The 21,946-nt window shown below is 41.8% G+C and overlaps 1 protein-coding gene across 5 annotated transcripts in view; it reads right to left on the reverse strand.

Annotated features, from left to right (window-relative positions):
* RAPGEF4 (Rap guanine nucleotide exchange factor 4) overlaps positions 1–21,946 on the reverse strand; it is a 333,867-nt gene that overhangs the window by 54,024 nt on the left and 257,897 nt on the right. For all 5 annotated transcript variants that reach the window (XM_032755351.2, XM_032755350.2, XM_058441092.1 and 2 more), the window contains 6 exons: positions 15,910–15,994; positions 13,984–14,044; positions 11,153–11,229; positions 10,587–10,733; positions 8,527–8,642; positions 2,716–2,804 (listed from right to left, as the gene is read on the reverse strand). In XM_032755351.2, coding sequence (XP_032611242.1) covers positions 2,716–2,804; positions 8,527–8,642; positions 10,587–10,733; positions 11,153–11,229; positions 13,984–14,044; positions 15,910–15,994 — 575 coding nt within the window. The remainder of the gene's footprint in view (positions 1–2,715; positions 2,805–8,526; positions 8,643–10,586; positions 10,734–11,152; positions 11,230–13,983; positions 14,045–15,909; positions 15,995–21,946) is intronic.

Genomic DNA, 21,946 nt, shown 5'->3' on the forward strand with positions numbered 1-21,946 from the left:
TCCAAGGCATAAACATTACTTGTAAGAAAAAAAATCAGGAAAAACTGCAGGAAATGAAGTTTAATACTAAATTATGATGCTAGCCTAGTCTCTATCATCAAAAATGGAAGGGTCAAGAATCACACCCACACGCCAGCCTTAGAATACACTGATTTCTAGGCTTTAATTTTTTTGATGAAGAAGGAATAATCAGGCTACTCTGGGCACACTGCCCATGGGTTAGCCCTGCTCTGCAAGGAACAGTAATTAAAAAAACAAAACTAAACAAAAGAAGCAGAAGCAGCAGCAATAATCCAATCTCCATCTCTTTTAGAGGTGACTTGAAAGGAAGGCTATACTTGCCCTTCACGGGTGGTAAAGATCTTATAGCTTGTTCCTTAGATGCCACAGTCTCTAATGTACCAGAATATATATTTTTTTGAGTCAATATTTACTTTAGGTAAGATGCTGATTCTTGCATTCTGCAATCACACATTCTGGGCAAACAGTTAATCAGAGGGAAAAAATCAGCTGCATTTTTTCCTGACCTATGGTCCTGGAAATTTGGTTTATTTGAGGTTACATATGGCTCTTGGTAGCTATCCTCACATAACTGGTTCTTCAACAGTTTCTCTATACTAAATATGGAGTAACTTTTCTCCAGCATAGCTCTTTTCATGTTCTTCTTGCTCAGACATCTTCAACCACTTCCCAGTGCTTGGCTCTACATTTTTGTTGTTGTTGCGCAAGCTGGAGTGCAGTGGCATGATCACAGCTCACTGTAGCCTCAGACTCCTGGGCTCCAGTGATCCTCCTGCCTTGGCCCCCAAAGTGCTGGGATTACAGGTGTGAGCCACTGCACCCAGCTGGCTTTACATTTAAGACTCTCTAAGATCTATACCCCAATTCTTAAACCTTTCCTTCATTTTCCAACTTACGTATACAATAGTCCAGTAAAAATCCGACCACTCACTCTTCCCTGTCTATTTCTAGGTCAGTGCCAATATTATCCCTTAGCATGGATGGCTTTGTCCCTATCTCTAGTTACTGGTTACCAGCCTCCTTCAGGGCCACTCTATATTTTCCATGATACTTTTCTAGATCCCTCACCCAGTTAGTGTCCCTGAAGCACTAACCACATTCTGCCTTATATTCAAGTTGTGTGCACATTCCTTTATGTCTTCTAACAGATTATAAGCTTCCTGAAGGCAGGAGGATGATTCCTTGTTCACATTGCCTAGTCCAAAGCATCTGCCCAACAAGATACTCAACAAATATTGACCTGAAAATAATTGGCCTGGAGCCACTGATCCTGACGATTATATCTACTATACCCTAATTAATTTGCTACATAAAAAACCTCAGGTAATCTATATATAAAATGAGAAACTGGAATGAGAAGATAAAATAAGAATTCAGTGGTAAAATACCTTTAGTAGGTATATAATAATAATAATGATATATTCAACTTGAGCATATAGCAAAGGTCAATTATGGAAATGGATTTTGAACTAAGTTTTTGAGATAAATCTCTGAACTTCTTTTAGTGAGAAGGGCTCTTCTATGGAGCTCAATGTGCTTAAAATATTAATCCATGACATTATTCTGAGAGACAGGCAGTAGCATAGGATTAAAAAAAAACACACGTTGCGTGTGGGCTGTTTCAAAGTCATATACAAGATGGTAAACAAAGTGGAACACAATTTTATAGCTCTGAACACTTAGTCCACTGGTGAGATTTGTTTTATTCACCCTAGAATTTCTGTGTCTTAGGTAACAAGACTGACTCACTGTAAGCAGATGTTATGTGTTGAATTGTATCTCTCTAAAAAATTATGTTGAAGAACTAACCTCCAGTATCTCAGAATATAATCGTCTTTGGAAATAGGGTCTTTGCAGGTGTGGTCAAGTTAAGGTGAGGTCCTTAATGTGGGCCTTAATCCAATACGACTGGTATCCTTATAAAAAGGGGTAACCTTGGACCCAGAGACAGACATGCACGGAGGGAAGGCTATGTGAAGAGTCACAGGGAGAATGCTGTGTGAACATGAGGGCAGAGATCCGGATGATGCATCTACAAGCCAAAGGATGCCAAAGATAGCCTGCAAACCATGGGAGGCTAGGAGAGAGGCATGGAACAGATTCTCCTTCACAGCCTTCAAAAGGAACCAACCCAAATATCACCTTCAGCTAGGACTTTAAGCCTCCAGAACTGTAAGACAATACAATTTTGTTGCTTGAACTACCCAGTTGGTGGTAGTTCATTAGGGCAGCCCTAGCAAACGAATGGTGGCATTTAGTTACATTCTAGAGCAGCTGGACTCTACAACAACTGCAGAGAGAAGTATCTTACTCCCAACTGGAGCAAGGCTGTACCTTTTATGTAGGCAGCTTCAAATCCTTCGTGGGAATAGGTAGGATGTAAATGATAAACCCAATAGATGCCTATAGAAGGTGTGATTTGAATAACTTAAGAGAGAGATGCCTAGGGAAGACGAGGCATAGTATGTAGAAATGAGGCTGAGTCATTTCTAGAGAATAGTCAGGATTGGAGAGGGAAGAGGACAGTCAGAAGGACTGTTCCCAGTCAGGTCACACAGAGATGCTTTTCGAATACCAATACACAGAATCCCCTTCCCAAACTGCTTTCGCTATACACAATGCGAATGAATTCAGGACTTTTAAACAATGCTATGCATGGATTTAATGGACATGCAAACGGTTCTATGTGTATACCTGTTGCTTCATTTAAAGTTGCCTCAAGGCGTATTGTTTCTAGAAAATGCTCTAAAATTTTTTCAGGTGTTCCTGACATCACAGTATACCTGGATAAGAAACAAAAATGCCATTAGTTTTTCAAAAGTGGGCAGATCATTAAAAAAACTTTTTACTTATCTAAGTTTTTTTTGTTTTTTTAATTTGAGAGCCCAGGGAACCATATACTTTTCATGGTAAGAGAGACCATGCACTTTGTCAAAGTCACACAAGAAGACAAAACAAACAAACAAACAGAAAACCCACAAAGTGAAGTCGTTACTACAAACACTGTTCTTTTTTCCCTACATGGGAATAAGGTAAACTTCTTGAAGAGCAGCTTTAGTAGGCTGGGAACTGAGAAACTTCAGTCTTTTTTCCAAAGGAGAATAAAAAGGAACATGTAAAACCCAGGGCAGTTCAGGTCAGGCAGGGGGAGCTGGTGAGGGGAAGTGAGAGTAAGCTAGGTTATCCATATATGGGTTACTCGTAGCAAAACTTCTGTCCCACACTGGATTCCCCCGCCTATTTCTGGAATGCTCTGTCTTTCCCAACTGTACACTGGTATGTGCTTTGGAAATTCAGCTAATAATAAAATGAGAGAAAGCAAACAAAACCCCGTAACACCGATGAGCTAACAAACAAACCCCAGTAGTGTCATGAATGGGAAATAAATCAGCAGTAGAAAATCCTTATAATTTATTTCAATGCCAGATATAAATTACTGGGGGTTACATTAGACATTATTTCAGAAGATCTTTCCATGGTGTTCTTCAATTAACACAGGAGGATTTATTTTTTAAGTTGCATGTGAACTGTTTCAAAATCATACTCAAGACGGTGACAAAACACTACCAAGTGGGAGCTGTACACAAAATACATTCAGATGATCTGGGTGCTTCTCTTCCAAAGCTCAGGCTTTGCTTTTCTGCTTAGAATTTCACTTAAAAATAACAGGCAAGTAGGGGCCGGGTGCAGTGGCTCACGTCTGTAATCCTAGCACTTTGGGAGGCCGAGGTGGGTGGATTGCCTGAACTCAGAAGTTCGCGATCAGCCTGGGCAACACGGTGAAACCCCTTCTCTACTAAAGTACAAAAAATTAGCCGGGCATGGTGGCACGTGCCTGTAGTCCCAGCTAGTTAGGAGGCTGAGGCAGGAGAATTGCTTGAACCCGGGAGGCGGAGGTTGCAGTGAGCGGAGATCACGCCACTGCACTCCTGCCTGGGCGACAGCAAGACTCCATGTCAAAATACACACACACACACACACACACACACACACACACACACACACACAGGCACACACACACACACACAGGCACACACACACACACAGGCACACACACACACAACACACACAACACACACACACAGGCACACACACACACACAGGCACACACACACACATACACACACACAACACACACACACAGGCACACACACACACACACAATACACACACCCAGGCAAGTAGAAACAACGATGAAAATAAAATTGTCTAATGTTCAGAAAGCAGTGATAGAACTCAGCTGTGGTTTCCTTGCCTGTTTGAGACCTTTGGGGTGTGTTGAGATCCCAAGAGTAACTCTAACATATTGTTAAATCTCAGGATCTTAACCCACGGCCTGAGGAAGTGATGAGCAGACCTTTTAACATATGTGCATGTGAAAACGGTGAGGGAAGCACCCCTGGTATTGAATGAGGTGGCCAATGCAGTCTATCTGGAAGGCAGCTGTTAGCTAAAACTGTAGTGCACGCACAAGACCGAAAGGCAGCTAAACAGTTAAATCTTTGAGGAAACCTGGCTTTGGAGCCTAGAGGAGGAGAGAAGGGGAATAGAAAAAAAACATTATCTACTTTCATCTCAAAAGTCTGACCCCTTTCTCAAAAGAGATAAGGTAGAAGACAATGGTTTTTCCTCTTGTGGGCAATGCATATGTGAGGAAAGAAGAGGGCATATTTATAAATGACTTTCAATATTGAAATGGAGAATATTGCTCAATTCATTCAGTTATTTCTGAAATATATGATTCTTTGATAGCACTCACCAGATGAGCTGGAAGAAGAGTAGCACTGGCCACTTTAATCAGGAAACGGGGTTAGAGAGAGCAACATCTGTCGAATGTTTACTATGCCCTAGACAGCTAGGTGGGCCCTGAATAAGGTCGTCCTGTTTACTCCTGCTAGTTAAATATTATCTCCATTCTGCAGATGGAGAGACCGCTCAGGACGGGGAGGCATCATGCCTCAGGTCACAGAGTTAGTAAATGGGAGACCTCTGACGTGAGCCAGGTGTGTCTGGCTTCAGAGAACAAGCATCAGTTTCATGGCACTTTTCTGCTTGTATAGCAAGACGCTCCACATGGAGACCAGGTCTAGCTACCTGGAGCTTTTTCAGAACAGGAAATTCTCCATGTAATTAATAACCTTCCTCTAAAGAGGGCTTGTTCAGTTTGTTTCTGAAAACGAGTTTTATTTCAATAGGAGTATATGTACATTCCATAACATGAAAACTGAATGGGGGGAAAACCAGTCTGTTACTTCACGTGGCACCGGGCAGTGGCTGCTGGAAAGTTGCAAGCTCTATAGCTAGCCGCGTGACTCATACATCAGTGTGTAAAATGTGTCCCCTTGTCAAAAGTTTAATTCTACTAGAAGGTTGGCTTCACATTCTGATATTCTTTGTTTGAACATCCTTTAGCTAGGGCATTATGGCTGGTCAAAAGTAATAGAGATCTGAGAGGCAAGCCAGATGCCTGATCACCTCTCTAGAGAGAAAGTGGCCTCTCTAAGCTCTGCCCACTTGGCCAGTCGGAGACCCCCAGGATCTTTCTTTTGCTACCAAAGACTTCCTCTCGTGGTACAGTTGCCGTGGCCACCTTACCCCAGCTTCTCTTCACAGCTCCACAGAAGGCTATTAGGTGCTGACATTCCCTTAGGGTGGGGGACTCCAAGACGGAGGGGCCAGGAGCTTCTGGCCAGACACAGCCCTCTGGGCTCTTGGGGTTCTGGGTTTGGCTGAAACATCACGTGACGGCTTTGTTTCTCACTGTCCACTGCCAGGCACCTACTGCTTGGCCTCTGTTTAAAATGAGGTCAGGACCACTTGAAGACCACACTGCATGACTCTTTTCAGTTTATTTCATGAAAGAGCGACTCTAGTCCAAGTTAAAAGCAAACTCCAGTTGGTTACATTATATAAGCTATGAAGTTTTAAACCTCTGACATAAAATATTTTTCTGCAAATAAGGACACTACAATCTGTTCCTAGAATAGAGAAGGGTGAGGAGAAGGGGACCTGAAAGAGACTGTCTTCCTGCACACAGCATGGAGTTGAGCAATGAGAAAACAGTCTAAGATAAAAGCAACACAGTAACAAAAACAGGAATATGCATTTCAAATTCTTTCTTACTAAACTTGCATAACCACAGAGCAGAAAGACATGCGAAACAGTAAATGACTAAGGGCTCCGTGGAATTTATCCTTCATGGTAAATATTGTCTTATTATTGACATTTTTAATATCACACTCAGAGTTGAGATGCATAGGTAGAGTCAGGAGATTTTGAAAGTTAAAAATGTACACATAAACTCTTCTGGATTTCTCAGGTAAAAAAATGAACCAGAAAAATAACATTATTAGCAGTACCAACATGGTGACCCTTTCTGAGCTCAAAAAGGATAATTTCTGAGGAGAGGCCCCTACAGCTTACTAAATTTTAAGTCCATCCATAGACATGGTTGATGCCACATTTTTGAAGTCCAGAATATCAGCTCCAAATTTATTTACATGCCCCCTGCCCTTCAACTCTGGTCTCATTTGGGAAAGCTCAACATGGAAAATGACCCCTTGAGAGAGCAGCTTTTCATTCTTCAGGGAAATGATGATGTGTGGTGCATTAATTTGTACTCACTGATATTTCTTAAATGGCTCATTGGGAACATGCATAAGTTTTTGAATTGTGGAAGAAATTTGGATTGGAATACAGGACACAAATAAGGAGATACAATAGAAAATCAGATCAGGCCTAAAATAATAAAACATACGGTCTCTCCTTTTCCATCCCTTTTAGTTTGATTTCATAAGAAACCTATATTTGGAGAACACCCTGAATGAAAGCCATTGTAACAAGCAAATGCTTTTGATCATTCCCCAATGACATGAAGAAGTCAAGCAAGGGGACCTCCAGGGAACCTCTTGATCAGATGTTTCTAGGTTAAGGAGAATTCTCAAGGCTTGCCTTTTCAGTAAGCATAATTTTCCCGGGACATCTGAAGCATTAGTTTAAAATACAGATAAAACACCAGTTATCTAAGGGAACCAAAAAAAGTCACTAGAAGCAGTCCCAACCTTCACATAAAAAAAAGTTTTCATTCTCATCCTCCTTAGTGGACTGGAAGGACAACTGTTAAAAACATTTGGGCAAGAACAATTTCAAGAACAGACAGTAGTAAACAATAAATAATAAGGAAATTTCTATGGTAATTTTATACTTTTGTAAGTGAAAGGTAGTTTTTTTACATAGTCCTTTTGATGTCAGTTCTTTCGATATGGAGTGGCTTGCAATATTTACTAAACAGTGTTGAGTATGTAGTCTTATCTACTATATTTTGTTATAGTAAGCTGGCAGGTGGAAGGGAGATAGGCGTGTGAAAACTGGTCAAGCTGGACTTGAATCCAGGCTCCGCCATTAAAGCTTTGAGACCTTGGGCAAGTAACTTGTGGCTCTGAGACTAAATTTCTCCATCTTTTAAAAGGTGTTGTAATGTGATAAGAATCCTGTAAAGTCTGCAAAATATACTATGGCTATTTAATAATATTATCTTTTTTCCTGCCCTCTTTGCAAATATGTTGATTCACCCAAATGAAAACGTCTGGGCCTTAGACTTTTAGTCTAAACAATAAAAATTAATCATTTATGGTGAATGTCTTGATAAAGGAAACACCTCGCTTATTTGACAAACAAAGGAAAATTACTTGAGATGCATTCTCCTTCAACATATTATTGGGTAACATTTCCTTAGCTACAGAATTGGTGTTTTTATTACACTAAGATTAAAAATTAATCTCCATTTTAAAAACTAGATTCTGCAATTTTCTGTAATTTCTTAGAGCCACATTTTCTATTCCCTGTCTTACCACTCAAATGTTGGTACATTTGATGCAGTCTTATGTAGTAAGTTGCAGCAAAAGCTGGAACTGAACATAGATATACTGAAAAAGACTCAAGTTAAACAGGACATCTGAGAAATGTGAAGCTAATGGCCTTTTGACATTAGCAGGAATAAGTATGAATGAGGCCAAATGGATGCTTCTGGGCTGCAATCAATAGACTGTTTTATATTTGAAGTCTGGGTTTCCATCAAAGACACTCATTCTGATATCAAGAGGAAAACACTTCATGCGAAATCCTGCATACGAAATTCAGATACCAAAAGTTCTCATCACCCAGGGGCCTTCATATCCTTTGAGCTGCCTGGCATTGCTATTCCCATTGTTCTCTCACACGCCTTCTGTTCCACAGCTATTACAGTTGAACACTGTATACAAAGAGTGGTTTTTAGAGTAAAGGAATATTCTCTCCCGAATTACTCTAGGCAGCACCCGGCTCAATGCTGTGCCAGAAATGGATACATTATACTCCACAAGATGTGTGATTAGTCAATAGAGAGGAAAAAAGTCACATACACTGCCATCTTCCACAAAAAAGGAGAACATGCTATTGTAGAAATGATGATACCATGTGAAAAGGTTAATCATAGTCTGGCAATTACAGTGTTGGATGCAAACATACTTTTGCTGAGGCTGTGAGTTTCCTTGATTAGAAGCTCTGTTCCCTGCTGGGACCTTCTCCAGCACCAAGACATCTTGGTCATGTTCTTTAAGTCTGACTGTATTCGCCTCCACGTCCTGCAAATACAAATTACACCACATACAGATGCTGCCGCTTACTCAGACAATGAAAAAAATTTCAAATGCTTCAGAAACTCATTTGGTGCTTGTCATGCTAATTGTTGCGTCTACAAATTAAGTCATTTTCAAAGTCAAGGGCTGGAACGGTCAGAGAGAGGATCAGATGAGGTTTGAGGCATGTGTTTTTAAGACTGCTTTTACCCCAGCTTCAGAAAAACAGCAGAATAAAGCATAGTGTGGTTATGCTCTGAGAAACCTTCGGGAGAAGGCAGTGGAGCAGGAAGGTGGGGAGCAAAGGCATTTATTAGTTATACAAATATGTGGTAAATAGCAAGCAGCTTCGGCAAAGTTCTTTTTCTTCTAAGTGTATTTAGTTTCCTTAGGAGTGGGGCACCTCTTCTTTCTAATCAAAAGACTGTTTTTTTTTGTTTTGCTTTTTAAGAAAAATCTGTTTGAAATGTGTTAAAAACTATTTTCAGTTATTTTAAGTGATTTTATAAATTACATCAATGATAATGGTCCTAATCTGATTCTTTCAAAGAATGTTTTGGCTGAATGTAAACTCCTTGTGTGTAAACTTGAAGGAGTTAGTACAGTTTACCTTTTAATTTCAATATCATTGTAAATAGTTAGTTTAAAAATTTTAACATGCTTTTCCTCAACATTTGGCCCCCATTTAAAAAGAGATCAGATAAGAACCAACTCAAATTCCATCTGGTATTTTTTTTATATATCATTCAAGGATATACATTTTAGCCTTTTTTTTTTTTGCATTAATACCATGCATTCCTAAGACAAACTTAGTTGTCAGAAATTTTGCCACCAAAGGCAAATGCTTAAGGCCATGTAGGGATTGACGTCCAGACACAAGGACAGCAGCATTACATTGTAAATCATCATTAAGTAATGGGAATATACCCCAAAGCACAAAAGCTACATTTAGGACTTGAGGAGGGGATAGAGATGCTAAGGCTGCAAGAGGGACAGAAGGGACCCTGCTCTGTGGGTCAGCAGTGAAAGAAAGAGGACAGTGTGACCCTAGAGAGAACAGCCTCCAGAGTGAACTCAAGCTAGGGCGGGAAGGACCACAGGCCACCTGAGAAGCCAGGGATGGTGGGACGTCGTCACCATCCCTAAAAGCCCATGATCAGGCCTCTACCAGCCGAAGCAGAGTCATCCCTCCCAGGGACAAGGGACCGCATGCTGCGGAGGGACCAGAGACCATTTTTTCTAAACATCACACACACTCACAAATTCCTTAATAAGCTTAGAGTAGGCTCATCTGCAGAGTCAACTTTTAAGTGCAATTGCACAGTTCCCTCTACCACCCCGGTTATTCACCTGCCTGCCAATGTCAGAAATTCCTTTAGTTTGTAACAATTTGAGATAAAGCCTTTGAAAATGAAAATGCTCGGTTGGAGTAACCATGATAGATGTTAATTCCCAGTAAAATGTAATCACTCAATAAATCAAGAGAATGTATGATGATATGAGACAGGCTCAGATCTGGGAGGAGAAGGAGGTGGAAACTAGGAAGGTCTAGGAAAGAGAAAGACAAGGGGCAGAGGGGGCTGCCACTGTGTTGGAGAGTGGGATGGCAAGGACACAAAGAAGGATGCCCAGGATGTCAGAGAGAAACTTCCCAGACTGACATTTTGCCGAGGCAATTCCTATTTATCGTCAATTCTTAAGGACCAGTGCAGGGATGCATAGAGGGACTGGGTCCAGCATAGCATCCTGCATTTGCAGCTTTACTGGAATACAACCTCTGGATCCCAGAATGCATACCAACACATTAAATATAACCGGTTTGTAACAAAGCCCCTTTGTGCCTAGAGCACTCATTCATCATAGGACTACTCAATTAAGACTACGCTCAAAGCTTTGCTTATTTAAAGAAAAAATGGGCTGTCTCTCAGCCACACTTTGCTTTGGACTCACCCTCAGGATCCGGTTGAAATCCTCCTTGTCTACTCTTAAGAAATGGCAATTATCTTCTCGTAAGACGATAGAGGCAGCTCGTGGGGCATCATTCACTAGTGCTAACTTGCCGAAGTCATCTCCTTCATGCAGGGTGCAGACCACACCCTGGATAGAGTAGAGCACACAGATGAAGAGGATCCTTGAAATAGAGCAAACACCCACCGCCTCCTGCCACAAGACCCCCGGCCCCTAAAACATTGTAGATAAATGGGCTGTACCTAGCGATGCCAAAGGGGATTACATAATTACATTATGATGTTCACTTTGCTTTCACTGAGTAATATGGTCTGTGGCTTAATTTAAATGTACACACTATAATCCGTTAGGAGACAAACCACAGAAAGTACAATACTACTTTAAGTGTAATAACTGAGGTAACTTATGATTAAAGATACAATAATGTCTTTTCTACATCTGGGAACAATGTTGTTGCAAACTGAATTGTGGCGCTACATTGCTAATGTTTAGAGCCACACTAGTAAGTGGAGCGTAATAAAGTTTCAAAGAGAAAAAGATATATATACCTTGCCGTAAATGACTACATTCACTGATCCTTTTAGAATAATGTACCAGGAGGTACCTTCTTCCCCCTGGTTAAACACTAGACACAAAAAGATGAAAAGACTTATGATAAGAATAGAAGCACATCAATATAAATTACAGCTTATCAAATCATCACTTTAAGTCCCCAGAAAATACGCATACGTAAAATTCGAGAAACTTCACTGGCAAATACTAACTTGTTCAGGTGGCATATTATCTCCTTTTCTATAGAATATAAAAGAAAGAGAAACATTGCATTCCTTGCTATGCCCTAAAACATAGGTTTTTAGTAGATATCAATTTATCAGCAATCTGTTTCTTAAAGCCACACACATTTCTCCCACAATTCATTAAAACTTATCCCATAGAAAAATGGCTCTAAAATGTAATCTGACAAGTAATGTGACGTTTAAAAACATGCAAATCAGAACTACATATTGTTTACAGATACATACCTACACACACTTGTCCCTTGGTATCCATGGGGAACTGGTACCAGGACCTCCCAAGGATATAAAAATCCACAGATGCTCAAGTCCCTGATATAAAGTGGTGTATTTGCATATAATCTACACACAGCCTCTTGTCTACTTTAAGTCATTTCCAGATTACTTATAATAGCTAATACAATGTAAATGCTATGGAAATAGTTGTTATACTGTATTATTTAAGGAATAATAACAAGAAAAAAGTCTGTACATGTTCAGTAGAGACGCAACAATCCACTTTCTGTTTTTTTGGAATATTTTTGATCTTCAGTGGGTTGAATTCGTAAATGTGGAACACGTAGACGTAGAGGACTGACTGTATTTTAAAAAAAATGAGTTGGAATGATCACCACTACATTCAGGGTAGGAGTTACCTTGGGGTAGGAAAGATGAGAATGGGATAAATGAGGGTACAAAGGGTCTTCAAGTGTAGTTGTATAATTTATTTTTTATTTTTTATTTTTTGAGACAGGGTCTTGCTCTGTCACCCAGGCTGGAGTGCAGTGGCATGATCACGGCTCACTGCAGCCTTGACCTCCTGGGCTTAAGAGATCCTTCCACCTCAGCCTCCCGAGTAGCTGGGACTGTAGGTATGCACCAATCCACCTCATTAATTTTTACAGACAGGGTTTCGCCATGTTGCCCAGGCTGATCTCGAACTCCTGGACTCAAGCAATCCACCTGCCTTGGCCTCCCAAAGTGTTGGGATTACAGACATGAGCCACTGCACCCAGCGTGTATAATTTAATTCTTTAGAAAATATGAAAAAAGGCTGAGTACAGTGGCTCACGCCTATAATCCAGCACTTTGGGAGGCCACGGCAGGCAGATCACTTGAACTCAGGAGTTTGAGACCAGCCTGCCAACAAGGTGAAACCCTGCCTCTACTAAAAATACAAAAAAAAAAAAAAAAAAAATTAGCTGGGCGTGGTGGCACAAGCCTGAAATTCCAGCTACTTGGGAGGCTGAGGCAGGAGAATTGCTTGAACCTGGGAGGTGGAGGTTGCAGTGAGCCGAGGTTGTGCCACTGCACACCAGCCTGGGTGACAGAGCAAGACTTGGTCTCAAAAAAAAAAAAAAAAAAAAAAAAAAACAAAAAACAAAAAACAAAAACCAAAGAAAATATGAAAAAAATGGCATGTTGGTATCTGACAAAGATTAAGAAGGTATTTGTAATATTCTCTATTTTTTGTTTAAAATATTTAACTATTTCATAATAAAATGAAAACAATTAGCAAGTTTGAGTGAAAAGAATAAAAGAAAATAAAAAAGAACAAGTCACTAGCAACCATTAAGATAAAAATATTAAAGTAAGCCTTTAACATTTGAAGAAGTCACATGCTTACTAAAATAGATATCAACGTCAGAAATATCACTTTTGATGACCGAAAGTAAAAAAAACCACGTTTACAATTCATGTTTCCTGCTTATTTGACTCATAAAATGTAGCTTGAAGAAAGAGCAAGATTTTCCAAACTATGTCTCTAAAGAGTTAACAGGTGTCCATGCAAAAAGTGTTCTAGGTGTCATTAGGCTCAGGAAGTATCGGTTTAAACATGGTGATCATTTCTCCTTATTGCAGAACTTCTGAGAACACGTTAGCATGCTGCTGTGTCCTGTGACTCTGCAAGAGAGATTGGAGAGGCATTTCCTGACCTTAGTAGATCACTAGCCCTGTTTGTTCCAGCCAGATTTTTGTAGGAGTAGTAAGGAATGCCAGCTTATATAATATTGTTCACATCTATTCATATCAAATTTCCTTTTCTTGCTTCCAAATATGATCACAGAACTAAACTACAACTTGGATTTTGGTGAGATACTACAGATTAACACTGCATACGTATTTCAAGCAAAGAAATTCTCTCCAGCTTGGAGCTTAAAGTCGAAGTGAGAGAAAAAAAAGAAAGTAGGATGGTTTAAATATCATTCTAACTAGCAACCTCAAGAGATCGATTAGTTCTTCTAAAGCTATGAACGAAATGAGGTCACTGGGAAAAGGTACTGCCTCAGGCCCTTCCTGAAGGGCAGCGACTTCATCCCACCCTCTTTAAACACTGTGGTGAGTCAGGAGGGTAGGGAGCCAGTGAGACTCAGGCTGGCATCCACAACACTTGCTGGTAGTAGAAAACCACGATACTTCAGAATAATTGACATGTGCTGGAAATAATCACAGGTCCAGAAAAACGAAAGTACCACAGGACACCCTGCCAAGTAACCAAGCCAGACCCGGGGCCAAGAAGTGAGGCGTTAGCAGCCTGGCTTCCCGTGGCATGTGCTCGCAAGGGTGCTGGCCAGGCGCAAGGTTCCAGTACAGCTTTCACTTACACACAGTCCCTCCTTTGGCATGAGACTCAAAAATGAGAACACCTGCTAACTCTCGCTTCACCTAGAAGAAAAAGAGAAGAAACATGCAAAGGCCACATTTCCAGGACTGGGTGGAAAAGGGTTGTGCTCTTTCTGGGGGCACAATGCAAATTGTCCCGGGGCTTCCCGTGCAGTCATCTCTCACCTCACTTGCTGCTGCTGCTGCTCTCATCTAAAATCACTTCCACTCAATTTGCTGCTAGGTTTTTAAAGCTTGTAGCTCTTTTTACAGAATAGCTTATAGCTAATTCATACCAGGCAACCTCCTTAGAGACTGTTTCAAACATGGTCCCACCTGCATTAACTAGCACACTTGCCTGCCTGTCTTTGGCTGTGGGTGAGAAGGGGAGACCACGTACAACATCGTATGATTCTGCTGCTACTAGTGACTCTTGCTTGCATTACACATAATGCATCATGGCAAACATGTTGGAAAATTCTATGTCTTGAAGCTGAATAATGAAGCCTAAATGAACGAACACATTTATATTCTTAGTTAAAATTCCAAATTATTCCTAGCTAGCTAAAATTCACATTTTTTTAAAGGAAAAAAATTCCAAATTACGGTCCCAAATCATGGCTCTATCTTTCTAAGAACCCAGTAACTTGAGATTTTTCTATGCCTGGGTACCTGGGGTTTGAGGTAGAAGACAAGACTACCCACAATCCTCTCAATTCCACTGAGACCAGGGAAGTCGGCTCGGGGCATGCTGGGTCCCTGGAGCACAGGTAGGGAAAGTGGTCCTTCCTTACTTCCCTCTACATCACGAGCTCATGGAGCCTCAGCTTTCTGCCCTGTATATACGAGGGCTTCCCAGGTGAGGCTCCCAGGTACTACATCTACGCCCTGTGGAGAGTAAGGATGGCAAGGGCAGTGGTAGGTAGGAGGGAGGCTGGGCTGGACCACTCCCCTGGGTAGTCCACATAGGTGAGCAAGTCTCCAGACCCTCAGTGGTGCCGGGGGTGGGAGATATGTGAAGGAGGTTTGTCTAGGTTGAACGGGAGAGGGAACTTGAAGCCCTCTTGCTTGGAGCTATGGCAAATGCCTTGCTGCTCTCAACAGAGACCTGAACTTATCCCCAACAGCAGGGACTGGCAGGTACTGCTACTGTGAGGTAGCAGAACACTACTTTTAGTGAGCTAGGAATGAAAACAAACTAGGCATCTAGATATTTCTTAAGGACCTCAGTATATACTCTGTGAACGTTGAAACCACTTCATTCTTCTTAACTTATTAGCGTGGAGGACATGTGTGTTTCCTACAAATCATATTCTTACGGGAGGAGGTGTTTCTATCCCTATTCAGTGGCAAAACATTTCTGTCTCCTAAATACTCTAATCAGGTAAAAGTTCAGAATCAGATACAGCCACTGGGTCATTTTTTATTAGTGAGTGGTGTTATTTTGACTAATATACCTGAGCTGATGTTCTCTTGAACTTTCTGCTTCCATTCTCAAGAAGGCAGCAAACCCTGGTGGAATTGGCCCCATAAGCCAAGACAGGTCATCTAGATTTCCCTCTTTCCACCCTCTGGCAGCATATCATGGCAGGATTCAGAGTGCCTCCCATGCCTGGTTCTCTTATCTGAGTGTGCAGGTTCCAAAACTCATATTCACAGGGATAAAGCACATGTTCCAACCCTACTCACATCAGGCTGCTCTGGGGTTTAGGGCACATGGGCAACTACCAATAATGGGACAACATTTGATTCCTTTCAGTGATTGTTCTTGGGTATAACTTCCTCAGCATCTCGTAAAAGAGTAGAGGTGATTTATGAGGTGAAAATCAGACATTCTTTCCCCCCACAACACCGTAATACTCTCCTCTGCCCTAACAGTGCATTTATTGCAAAGTGCTCCAACCATGCTAAACTAAGAGACAACTTACTGTGGTAGAAAGATGGGATAAGGCTTTAATATGAAGAAGCTCCTCATAGATAATCTCTAGGTCATCCACAGTCCTCTGGCCAGGTCTACAAAGATAAAAAAAAAAAAAAAAGGAAATATGGAAAAAGGGCATCACTAGGGCTTCAAACATGGAAATGGATCCAGGCATCAGGAACATGCTCAGGGATTTCTTCTGCACAAGAAGATACTGGCGGAGGGAGAGGTTGCACCAGTATAATCCCTAAAGGGATTTTTGAAATAAATGTGTTCCTTGATGAAAGGATATGGGAGAAAGCCAAAGTCCACAGGATCCCTTCTCTTCTGATCTCAGAGGGAAGAGCACCTCCACTCACACGGTAGTTGGCCAACTCATCTCTCACTTTGTAGATGATTGAGCTAAAAAATTGCTTTTCATTACCACCTTAATCAGTAATGGCAAAACTTGTCTTTTAACACCACTAGAAACCATTGGTATAATCAACTTGACAACTGATCTAAATTCCTTGAGATGCTGCGTGCTATCTTAGCTTAGCAGAATAATAATGCCACTGTCACTATTATTTGGGGTTATATAATGTGTTTTTTCAGAAGGACTCAAATATAGGATGTATGCAGACTCAACATTTTCTTTTCTAGCCCTGAGGAGATAAGGGCATGAGATAAAGAGAAGGCAAATGGTAGCATCTGGGATTCGTAAGAGAAGGCAAGAAGGGAGGTATATGTCCACATTTCCAAACTCTGTTACAAAAGCCACCACTGCCCACTAGACGTTAATCAGTTTATGTAAAGCATTTTTATTCTAAAATTTATTATAAAACTAGTATCCAATAACATGCCTTCAAGGACCTCAGTATATAATCTGTGAAAGTTGAAACCACTTCCTTCTTCTTCTTGAATTATTAGAATTATGTAGGACATGTGTGGGATATGGGGGTGTTGTGGACATTTTTGGCATTGGAAGACTGAGTAGATTCCTAATCACTTTTTGTATCTACAATTATTTTGAAATTATTCATAGTGTTTAATTATATTAATGGTAGGAGAAACAACTGGTCAGTAACTTGAATTTTTTATTGCTTTCTGCAAAATAAAGAATCCTAACTAATATGTTTTTGAAACTTGAAAACAAACTAATGGGTTATTAATTCTGAGAGTTCTAGGGTGTCAACTGAGAGACAATCTATATATTGATGGATAGGCGGCATTTACTCTCAGCTAATTGCTGCAGTTATGAATGTTATCTATTATATAACCATCAGTCTATTTTGTGCATTTTGTCCTAAAATTTTAACAATTTATGATATTATTCAATATTACTGTAATTACTACTAATTAAACATTAAACCCTTGATGAGCTACTGATGATGTACCATCATGACATTATCATTTATAAGGTGTTCCTTGGTCAAATAAATTTGAGAAGTATTGGTGTACTAAACACAGCACTGGATTTAGGGTCTGAAAATCAAGTTTAAAATCAGTGCAATCACTCACCAGCCATGTGACATCAAAGTCTTAGTCTCATATGAAAACTGGGGACAATATCTTTCTGAGGGAGATGTGAGAGCTAACAGAAGCAGCAACTATAAAGGTGTCTACATATTTATTTGTGTAAGTGAAAAAAAAACCCAGCAAAGTGATATTCAAAACTCAGACCTTTGCAGAAGCAGTTAAATAAACTTACAAATAAAGTATGACATTTGGTCTACTAGAGTACATCTGAAACTTAGTTGATTATTAGATAAGTACTCTTAGTAATCAAAACTGAATTATGAATATTCTAAAATAGTTAATTGGATTAAATAATTTTGCAACCATATTCTAACATGGGGAAGATGACAGATTTAGTGGAGTCTAATTGGAGGAAGAAAACTCTGCATACTTTGCACAGTACCTTCCCAAGGACAGCTTTAACATGAACAAAAGAATATTATAACGTTCTCTTCTGGAATCAACAGGGGCTATCTTCCTAATCCTGACTGTATAAAGACAGATACTAAACCCATGACCCAGGAGATGCTAGCCAGGTTCACCTCCTGCTAAGGGTCACCACTGAGGGACACAACTGCACACTAATCTCGTGCTTATGGTGGAACCCAGAAAGTATGGGACCCATAAAGACGCTGAAGAAAAGCTGTGGCCACAGGGGCTCTAAAGGAGCCAGGCCTTCTCGGCCAGAGGCCTCATCTACTACTTGACTTGGACATGGGGATTTTGAAACTGGGACCCTTGGGGATTTAAAAGTCAACCAGTCACCTTCATCCATCTACTACTATAGAGGCAGCTAATGCAAAAGTCTCAAGGTAGGCGTAATAGGATTATGGATCTTCAGCACAAGGAGCAGCCCTGCTGTTCCTGCTACTTGACATCAGCTGCAAATAACACGGAACCCTCCTACAAGCTTGGCTAAAAGAGAAAGCAGTCACCAAGTCTCATTCGCACCTCCATGGGGTGGGCTATTACGGTGAGAGGAGAAAAGCTCAGCTGGTAAAAGAAAGGCTTAGAATTCCGCTCTAAAATCTGGACATATTCAAAGTTGTAATTTTGGGAGCAGATCTCTATGAGGTTAGGAAAAGTGTTTATATAATATAAATATGAGATCTGTATTACTCAACTTTTATGGATTTCTTTTTTAAAAATGCTGCCCTGCCTGAGTGTGCTAGAACACACCTGTAGTCCCAGCACTTTAGGGGACCGAGGCAGGAGGATCACTTCAGGTCAGCTTGAGACCAGCCTGGGCAACAGAGTAAGACCCCGCCTCTACACACACATACCTAATGATGCCTGTTGGATCTACAAATCACAACATATTAATAATATTGCATCTGAGATTTGAAACAGGATGAAGAACTGTCAGACCATCAATACCATATACTAAAAATTTGACATCATGGTTCAAGGCTGACCTTTGAGCCGTAACAGCTAGTCTCAGGACCTGCACAGACTGTAGAAGAAGAGAGGTAAAGATGGAAGAATTCCAGCTCCTTTTGAACCATGCTCACTTTAACCGCTGCCCTCCACCACTGAGCATGCCTGAAGCTCTCTCCTCTCCCCATGCTCCTCTCCCTTGGCTCCCTTCCTGCTTTATTGAACATTTCTTCTCAATGTCTTTTTGGTTTGTTTTTCTTTTGTCCATCCCTTGTATTGTGTTCAGCCCCGAAGGCTTTGTTCTACCTTCTCTCCCTGGGAAAAACCCTCAACTTCCATCTAGATAATGACAAACTTAAATCTCGTTCTCCAAACAGCCCTCTTTCCTGAGTTCCAAGGGCTTCCTGGCCATCTCTTCCTGGGTAACTCACAAGGACCACCAGCTTAATCTATCTAGAAGTGCTCCCTCTTCATCACACAAGACTCCTGGAAACCAGATCTTAACTTCCTTCTCTAGACTCATCTATCTCCCCTCTCTTCACATCTTCCCTGGTAGCTACACTCTCTCTCCAGCTATCCCAGGCATCTCTCCATTCCTCGAACACACTAAGCTTTTTCATGCCTGCAGGACTTTTTGCATGCTCCTCTCTTTGCTTAAAATACTTTTGTTCTGCTTCAAGCCCAGCTCAATGTCATCTTTCCTAAGTGAAACTGGCTCTCTAACCTTTCTTGCCCAGGCTGGAGTGCAGTGGCGTGATCTTGGCTCACTGCAAGCTCTGCCTCCCGGGTTTAAGGATTCTTCTGCCTCAGCCTCCTGAGTAGCTGGGATTACAGGCACATGCAACCACGTCTGGCTAATTTTTGTATTTTTTGGTAGAGATGGGGTTTCACCATGTTGGCCAGGCTGGTCTCTTAACTTCTAACCTCAGGTGATCCACCCATCTCGGCCTCCCAAAGAGCTGGGATTACAGGCATCAGCCACCATGCTAGGCTGCTCTCTAACATTTATTCCTCCATGGCACATGGTCTTACTGCTATGGTAATTACAACATACTGTCACGAATGTTATTTGCTTAAATATCCATAACTCTAGACTGTTCTTCTCAAGAGATGCAGTATCTGGTAGTGCAAAGGCACTAGATTGGAAGCAGAAACTGAATTTGAGATCTTTTTTTTTTTTTTTTTTTGAGACGGAGTCTCGCTCTGTCGCCCAAGCTGGAGTGCAGTGGCGCGATCTCGGCTCACTGCAAGCTCCACCTCCCAGGTTCACGCCATTCTCCTGCCTCAGCCTGCGGAGTAGCTGGGACTACAGGCGCCCGCCACCGCGCCCGGCTAATTTTTTTTTTTTGTATTTTTAGTAGAGACGGGGTTTCACCATGGTCTCGATCCCCTGACCTCGTGATCCGCCCGCCTCGGCCTCCCAAAGTGCTGGGATTACAGGCGTGAGCCACCGCGCCCGGCCTGAATTTGAGATCTAAATCATGAACTTCCTAGTTGCCCAACTGATCTAATGACTTGTTTCTGCATCTGTAAAATGGGAATAATACAAAGGATTGTTATAAAGGTCAAATGAGGTAATATACATGAAGCTTTGTATATACTGAAAATATAGTACAAATGTACTACGATGAACTATCAGCAGACCAGAAAGTTTTAGGAATTCCTGGATAATAGAGAGCAGATGAGAAAAGAATGTCTGAGAAACAAGACTGGAAGCAGCCGCAGCTCAACCCTCATGGAAGAAAACCATCACAGGAGTAACACAGCATCACTGATAAGATAGCTCTGCGTCAATCAGCCCAGAGGGCAGGAGAGGGCGGTGTCAGAAGGGTTGATCAAAAGGCCCCACCACTTGGTCAGGCCCCTACCCTCCCACGCCTGTCACACTCAGTAGTGGACAGGGGCAGATTTACTGCCAGGCAAGACCTTGAGACCTGCTCTCTAAGACAGATGCCCCAGGAGGACTGAGGGTGAGCACTGGAGCCTGGGAGAAGCAGAACAGAGGGTGTGAAAACCCCAGGCTCTTCCAGGTGACACAGTAGGAAAAGGAGGCAGCTCTCCCAGGAAGAGCAGGGAAGGGCTCTGTTCCCAGGAAATCCTTGCTATTTTGGCAACTAGTGACAGGAAAGGGGATGGTGTAAGCCTGCCTGCTCCCCAGGTACCTCTACCAAAGCAAAGCCTGCCAAGAAACCCGCCTCCTTGCAGAGCCAGCCCCCAGCACAACCAGGGTAAGCTCTGTGGGGGTGCGACCACCACATCTGTGCAGAAGCCCATTTGGGCAGCCTGCTTTACCTCCTGGTCTTTCATTCATCAACAACCCACGCAGAGAAAGAGAGGCTTCCATGGGGACTCCCTGGATGCCTCAGAGAGGTCCACAGCAGCTGTTCGGGACTAAAGGGAACAAAGCCTAAAAACAGTTTAGTTTTTGAATCCTAAACAACATTCAAGCTGCAAAGAAAAAAAGAGAAACACGACAAGAACAAAACCCCAACCCTGTGGTCTGAGGTGGTCACAGCAATCACACGGCAAGCGACTATCATTTGGCAATCCACCCAGGCAGCAAAGAACTTTTGGGTCCTGTTTACAGCCAAGGTTTTAATGAGGTGAGAGAAGTCACGACTGCCAGGTGTGAAGAGACTTACTTTAAAAAATGCGTATATTCACAGCTAGCAAAGCAACAAAAGCACTCATGAGAGATTTGCTGTGAGCCAGGACACTGTCCCTCAGGCACCTCAACATGTCATTAGGATTGAAAGTTGAGGTGAGTCCCAGGGAGGAGGCCAGGTGGAGCAAAAGTCAGTCTGGTGAACCTGTGCCCACCAAACTGCATCAAAATGGAGCCCCCTCCCACCCTAGGGGGGTCTCAGTGTTCGTGGCAGCAGTAACAGAAACCAGCCCAGCCTCTCGGAGGCCGCTGGCTCGGAGCTGCTGTGCCATCTAGTGTCTCAGAAAAGGCTCACCTCTCTACTCTCACATCAGACAAAGGTTCTCCCTCGATCCACCCCACCCCTCAAAGAACACCCGATCACATCTAAAACTGAGCATTCCCCACCACAATCACTGAACAAAGTCGCATTTTAAAAGCAGGTTTCTCTTGGCAAACAGTGGCATTAAGCACCTTTCCTGCTTTGGTCTTTACGGGGGTGACAGGGGAAAAAAATGGAGAAGAG

The sequence above is a fragment of the Hylobates moloch genome, unplaced genomic scaffold, assembly GCF_009828535.3.
Source record: "Hylobates moloch isolate HMO894 unplaced genomic scaffold, HMol_V3 SCAFFOLD_1, whole genome shotgun sequence".
In the NCBI taxonomy this organism is placed as follows: Eukaryota; Metazoa; Chordata; class Mammalia; order Primates; family Hylobatidae; genus Hylobates; species Hylobates moloch.